General features: G+C 39.2%; 1 protein-coding gene across 1 annotated transcript; it reads left to right on the forward strand.

Moving 5' to 3' along the window:
- The first annotated feature begins 672 nt into the window (after nucleotides 1-672).
- On the forward strand, nucleotides 673-1236 carry Ifnb1 (interferon beta 1). The gene has a single exon (XM_047525763.1). It carries the CDS (start codon nucleotides 673-675, stop codon nucleotides 1234-1236), a length of 564 nt encoding a protein of 187 aa, XP_047381719.1.
- The last annotated feature ends 6177 nt before the right edge of the window (nucleotides 1237-7413 follow it).

A 7413-nucleotide genomic window follows, 5' to 3' on the forward strand; every position in this document is an offset into this window, starting at 1 on the left:
TGCTTTCTGAGTTCTCTACCCCACAGTGATCTGTCTGGCCTTCTCCTTCCTTGCCTTTGTTGTTCTATCCATTTAAATTTGATTCTACCTGTAGCAGGTTTTCCTCAGTGATAGGGCCCTAGCACAAAAGGGAGCTGTGGCTGGTTGTTGAAATTTTCTCTTACCTGCACTATGCCAAGGCCTCTCAGAACTCACCGAAGTCCTCTCACATGAACCTACTATTGCAACAGGCAAAACCCCAATCGAGCTGCTGTTCTCTGATTGGCTTTTCAATTAATGCCTCTTGGCTATTTGGAGGTTCTTTGGTTCTCAGATCCTTTGCTTTCCTTTGTTTCCTCTCAAGTCCATCCCCCCACCTTTGCTTTAGAAATTACTGAAACTTTATAAAACATTAGAAATTCTTTTGTATATTTTTTCCCCTAATATATATTATATAAAATAATCAGGAGTTTAAATAAAAAGAAATTTAGATTCTGTTTAAAAAAATGTAATAAGAAAAAATGACATAGGAAAACTGAAAGGGAGAACTGAAAGTGGGAAATTCCTCTGAAACAGAGAGGACCATCCCATATAAATAGCCCATACCCATGGAGGAAAGACATTCAAACTGCAGACCTTTGGAGCTTTTGCTTCCTCGCACAGGTAGTAGGCAACACTGTTCTGATTTTCATCATGAACAAGAGGTGCATCCTCCAAATCGCTCTCCTGTTGTGCTTCTCCACCCCAACTCTTTCCATAAGTTACAACCTGCTTCGACTCCAACAGAGCAACAGCAGTTTGGAATGTCAGAAGCTCCTGATGCAGTTGAATGGAAGGCCAGAAGACTGCCTCGAAGACGGGATGAACTTCAAGATCCCTGAGGAGATCAAGCATCCACAGCAGTTCCAGAAGGAGCATGCTGCTTTTGTCATCTACGAGATGCTTCAGGACATCTTTGCTATTTTCACAAGAGACTTCTCTAAGACAGGATGGAATGAGACCATTGTCAAGGACCTCCTTGCTCAACTGCATCACCAGATGGACCTCCTGGAAACAACCCTGGAGGAGAAATTAGGAGAGGAAAACATAAGCTGGGCAAACTCCACGACCATGCTGCGCCTGAAGAGCTACTATTGGAGGATCCTGAGGTACCTGAAGGCCAAGGAGTTTAGCAGCTGTGCCTGGACAGTAGTCCAAAGTGAACTCTTAAGGAACTTCTCCTTCATTAACAGACTTACAGATGACTTCCAAAGCTGAAGATCTCATTGATTGTGCCTCTGGACTGGACAATGATTTCAGGCACTCTTCAACCAGCGAGGCTTATTAAGTGACTGACAGCAAATGTATGCATTTAAAAAGACAATAGAGGACTTTTAAATTTTTTATTAATTTATAAATTAAGTTATTTTATTTCTTATTTAAATTTTTACCTTGGAAAATAAATTATTTTTGATGCAAAAATCCACATAGCAGTTTCAATTTTAACTTGGTTTATATAAACACCTGTGTTAACAATTTCAGAATACCTCTTGCATGTTCTTCATAAAATGTGCCTGCAAAGTAGTATAGTTTCTGATCCCTGCCTTGAAGGAACTTAAAATTCAAGGAAGCTACATATAATATACAAGGTAAGAGATAATAGGGGATCTGAATCTTCTAGGGAAATAAATGTGGGGTGGAATTGGAGGGGAATAGGTTAGCAAGTAACTTGGGACTAGAACCTGGATGCCCACAGCTTCTGCTCTGTGTTCCAGGCTCTCTGGTTGTGAAGTTAGAATTTAGCTTTCAGGTGGTCCAAAGGAATATGCTAGCTCTTGTACTCACCCTAAGCCCTTCTTGTCTGAGGGATGCTCTACCCTTGGCTGGAGTTTAAATTATCTGTGTGTCCCCAAGATTGAGGGTGAGACATCCCAGTGAATTCCCTGACACTTATTAAGTACCTTTATTTTGCTCTTCAGTCAAGATTTATGGACATCTGAGGGTATCTGTCAGTTTCTAGGGAAAGGGAACAGAGGGAGAAGAACCTTGTTTATACTCCAGTCATCTGGCTAGTTTTGTTTCCATGTTTTTCAAAAACCAAGTCTGCTCCTGGCCTCCCAGTTTGGTGATATGGAATTCTGAGAATATCCTATCTGGTTTTCCTGGTGCTCTGATTCTCTTAGGCCACACACTCCCCAAAGCAAAAATCCAAGATAGGTGCACAAGATCAAATCCAATTTTTAAGCCAGACTAAAAGCCAGGAAGCATGGGCTAAAGCAAATTCAGGTGAGATAAAGGACACCTATTTCCCAGTGTTTACCTGGAATAATCAAACTTTCCAAGGAGCTCCTGGGTACCTAGCCAGCATATGCCAACTGGATAGGTTTTGGTCTTTGTACTGACCTCTTGGGAACTTGGGCTATTTTGGCTACTACTGTCATTTGCAGCTGCCATTAACTGAGAGATTTCAATAAAAAAGTCATTGTGCTGAGCACCTATGTACATATTTCAATTTGATCCTCTTCACATGCAGCCTTATGTAAGCAGTATGCCTACAAAGTGGATACTTATCCTACATTTTTCCATTTTACAGGGCTGGAAACTAAGTCTCAAAGAGGTTTAGTAACCACCCAATTTCATATAACTAGCAAGTGGAGGTTTATTAAAATAGTACAAAGGGAAGAATCATAAAAGGTTTTATTTGAATCTATGCATTTTCTCAGAGAACAGCATGGAAATTTGAATTCCTTTAAAGGAGTAAGTCTTCAGGAGATGACATTTGTCAGAACTGTTGTGCCGGTACTGAACTCAAGGCTCCCCCTTCCAACTAAAGGCAGTAACACACGGGCTGTACAACCAAGAAGTGACAACCTGGTGGGCCTGCAACCATCAACCCAAACTTGTCAGGTCCCCTATAAAAAGTGAACATTCCCCCTTCTTTTAACTCCCCACATCAGCTCTTCTGAAAGCTCTTCTGCGGTAGGATTCTCTTCTGCCTTGATTCAAGCATGTAGAAACATGTAGTCTGCACTTGTGTCTAGAGCAGCCAGGAGGAAGCTGAAGACGTCTCAGCCATGGGACTTGAGAACCCATTGCCTTCCCTGGCCATGCAGCTACCTTGATCCAAAAACTAACCAGTTTCTGAAAAGCCTACCCTTCCTGTGTGCATTGACCAAAAGAAACAGCAAGGTTTCTGCAGAATTTAAGTACTGTGTCACACTTGAGCATCCAGGTCACCCATCCAAATACCCCAAAATATGTCTGTCACCAGTGGAGAATAAATGACATTTTAATTAATTCCAATAAGAATGAGGGAGCCTAGCCCCAAGGTGACATGTGCATATGCTAAACAAATGAATGAGGGCTAAAGTAAACCAATAAGATTATTTTAATCACCAGAATATCTCACAAGAATAACACTTCAGTGAAGTAAAACATCTAAGGAGACTCTTGAGATTGAAGGTGAGATGTCAAGGTTGTGAGGATGACAACACAAAATATAGTGCAACATCTAGAGCCTGTAACAGGGTCGAATGCATGCCCCAAAGCTCACATGTTGGGAATTTGAGCTCTCCATGCAGCAGCGTTGGGAGGAGAGGCCTAGTAGGTGGTGTTTGGGTCATGGCTGCAGGCACCTCCTGAATGGATCCATGCCTTCCTTGAAGGAATAAGTTAACTATCATGAAAGTGCAGCCCCATTTTCTCCCATTTATAGGTTTTCTCTTCACTTCTGCTTCCCTCCATGATTCAAACACCATCACGCCCTTACCAGAAGCAGAGAAGATGTGACTTCCCGATCTGTGACTTCCCAGCCTAACTTGGAATGGAACCACTATTTGACCCAGTTAACTCACTCACTGGACTATAAAAGGACTTAAAGTCAACATACTACAGTGATATCGATGTTTATAGCAGCTCAATTCTATGAGACAACATAACCCTTTTTTTCTGTATTAATCATTGTATTTTGTCATGGCAACAGAAAATAGGTTGAGAGAGCATAGTTTTGTGTGTTGGTTTGTTCTGAGGAAAAAGAAACAGAAATTCCTGGATGGTCTGGAGCTCTAATACTCCTAGTGATAACTTCCTAGTAGGGATTAACAAGGACTTTTCAGAACAGGTTGTCTCATGGACAATTTGAAATTATGTGCACTGATGTGATGAAACTCTTTCTTCCGCCTTCTTCAAATCTTCAGTAAAGATGGCTGTCCATATAAAATCCTTAAGTGTGTAGAATTCCTGTGTATGAATCACAGAAAATGTCCAGGTCCACATTTCGAAGATTATGTAGAAACAAGAATGGGGTGGACAGACCTTTATGATGAGCCAAATTTGCAGATACAGAAGTAATACTGACAACAGAACCAATTTCCCCCTTCACATCTCATACCTCAGGGCTCCAAGGAAATCATGTAGAGGATGCTGTGCTTCTAGGGACATAGATTAGGAGGTGGAGCCACCTTATCCAGCTCTTAGGTGGTAAGAAGACACTAGCAAACAAATGGGTTACATACAAATATGTGAATGTTACCTAAATATGTGGAGATGCAGATGAAGGAAAATATCAGCACAAATGTGTAGTCTTTTTTGCAGTTAACAAAGCTAATATGGAGGCATTTTATGGAACATTAGGCACTTTCAGGTACTCAGATTACACCTGATCAGGGACTTGTTCATAAAATTCTCTGAAGAAAATGAACAGCATGCCAGAGAGTAACAGAAAACATTTGGAAATCACATATCTGAAAAAGTACTTGTATTCCTTAGATACATATTTTTTAAATGCTCTGAAAACACAATTTAAAAAAAAATAAAAATAAGTAACAGGACTGGGGTTGTATCTCAGTTGGGTAGAGCTTGCCTAGGATGTGTGAGGCACTGGGTTTAATCCTCACGACCACATAAAAATAAATAAATAAAATAAAGGTGTTGTGTCTATCTATAACTAAAAAAATTTTTTTAAAAAGAGTGGCTATGTTAAGAGGAACTAATGGACACAATGGAGACTTTTAAAAAAATAGGTAACATCTGGAAATCCATATGGAGATTCCTTAGAAAACTTGGAATGAAACCACTATTTGACCCAGTTATTTCACTCACTGGCCCATAACCAAAGGACTTAACATCAACATACTACAGTGACATCAATGTTTATAGTAGCTCAATTCACAATAGCTAGATTGTGGAACCAACCTAGATGTCCTTCAATAGATGAATGGATAAAGAAACTGTGGTGTATATATACACAATGGAATATTATTCAGTCATAAAGAAAAAGAAAATTATGGCATTTGCAAGTAAATGGATGGAGCTGGAAAATATCATGCTAAGTGAAATAAGCCAATCCCAAAAAAACCAAAGGCCAAATGTTTTCTCTGATAAGTGGATGATGATACATAATTGGGAAGAGAGGGGTAAGGGGAGAATGGAGGAAGGATGGATTGTGTAGAGGGATATGAGGGGTGGGGAGGGGGCAGGGGAAGGAAAGATAATGGAATGAGACAAACATCATTACCCTATGTATGTGTATGATTATACAAACAGTGCAACTCTACTTTGTGTACAACCAGACAAATGAAAAGTTGTACCCCATTTGTGTACATTGAATCAAATTTTTTTTTTAAAAATAGGTAACATATTTTTAAACGCATTATCAAACTAGAAACATGACTAAAAAGTAAGTATGTGGAGATGGCAGATCCTTCCTCAGAAATCCATGGCAGTTTAGGTCAGATAACAAATGTGAAATGGCTTTTGATTACAGAGGGGCCCATTCCAGTGTGAAGACCTTCTGCATCTACCACCCTTTCTGAGGAAAGCCCGCCAGCATGGTGGCCAAATCTGTGATGACGCATGGGAGGTCGCCCAGCAGAGATCACAGGGCCCTCATCCACATGAATTTCTGTCTTGGTTATTCTGGTTATGAGACATGTGGAGAGGGCAAGCAGTTGGTGACAGGTCAGAAGGTGCCTGGCACCAGAACCCAGATCTCAACCACTGCAGCTTTATCTCTAAATCTGTTATAATGATGTTTCTTGATCCTTAGATAAAGAATTATTTTGTGAATAATTTTATTCTCAATATTAATTGATGCTTTTTAAACATTAGTTTAACTGTCTCCAATCTCCTAAAATAGTTTAAAACAAATTCCAACATTGGACTAGAGGTGCCAATACAGTATTCTTTTAATTTAGTAGGATCAAGTTAATTACATGACTTATTAATTGATTTGATGGAGAGCTCTCCAAAACCTTGGTCACATCAAACCTTTATCATCAAATCAGCAAACTCTGCTTCAACTGACATTGTGTCTGAAATCCCTGTTTAGCTTTGTAATTTCTTGTGTAGAGGGTTCTTAGGAAACCAAAAGAGGCATCATTTAATTATATCCCTTAACAATTAGCTCAGAAAGTTCTTAAACATGGAGCCCACTTCAAAAGACCCTCTTAACAAAATGAAAAGACATGTAACACACTGAGAAAATATAATTACAAGTCCCATATCTGATAGAGGACTTACATCAATTTTAAAAAATGAATTCTCAAAACTCAATGATAAGAAAGCAAATAACCCACTAAAAGATTGACAAAATATTTGAACAAACATCTGTGTCACCAAAAGAGAGACACAGATGGCAAGAAGGACAGGTAAAGATGATCATCATTAGGCATCGGGGCAATGCAAGTTAAACCACAATGAGACAAAACTACATACTTACTAAATGGCTAAAGATGAAAGGCCTCATCATCAAGCATTGGCAAATACATGGAGCAACTGGAACTCTCATGCCTTGCTGCTGAAATTTAAAAATGGTACAACTGCTTTGGAAAACCATTATACAATTTCTCAAAAAGGCAAAACATATACCTACCACAGGAGTCGACAAGTCATTCCCGAGAGAAAGGAAAGCAAGTATCTATATGCAGACTTGTATGTGAATGTTCTAGGAGCTTTATTTGTAATAATCTGAAATTGGAAACAATTCAATATCCATCATGAGTGAATGACTAAAGAAATCACAGCATATCCACACCATGGACTACTAGTCAGTGAAAGAAAGGGATGAATCATGATACATAACCATAGGGATGAATCTCCAAATAATTATGCTGAGGATAAGAAGACAGACCCAAAAGGAGTGAATTCTGCAATATTCCTTTTATACAAAATTCTAGAAAGGAAAACTAAAGTAAAGTGACAGAAAGCAGACTAGTGTCTACCAGTGTCTACCAGGGGATGGAGACAGTGGTATTTAGAAAAGAGATAGTGAGAGATTACTAAGGGACACAACAAGTTTTTAAGGAGATATGGACATATTCACCAGCTTGATTGTGGCGATAGTTTCATGTGTATGTACTAATATCAAAATTGTTAGTGTTTTCTTTGAATGTATGCAGTTTATTATGTCAATTATACTAAATTAAAGCTCTTAAAAATAAACAGGGGCTGTGTGCA

This window comes from Sciurus carolinensis, chromosome 14, assembly GCF_902686445.1.
Source record: "Sciurus carolinensis chromosome 14, mSciCar1.2, whole genome shotgun sequence".
Lineage (NCBI taxonomy): Eukaryota > Metazoa > Chordata > Mammalia > Rodentia > Sciuridae > Sciurus > Sciurus carolinensis.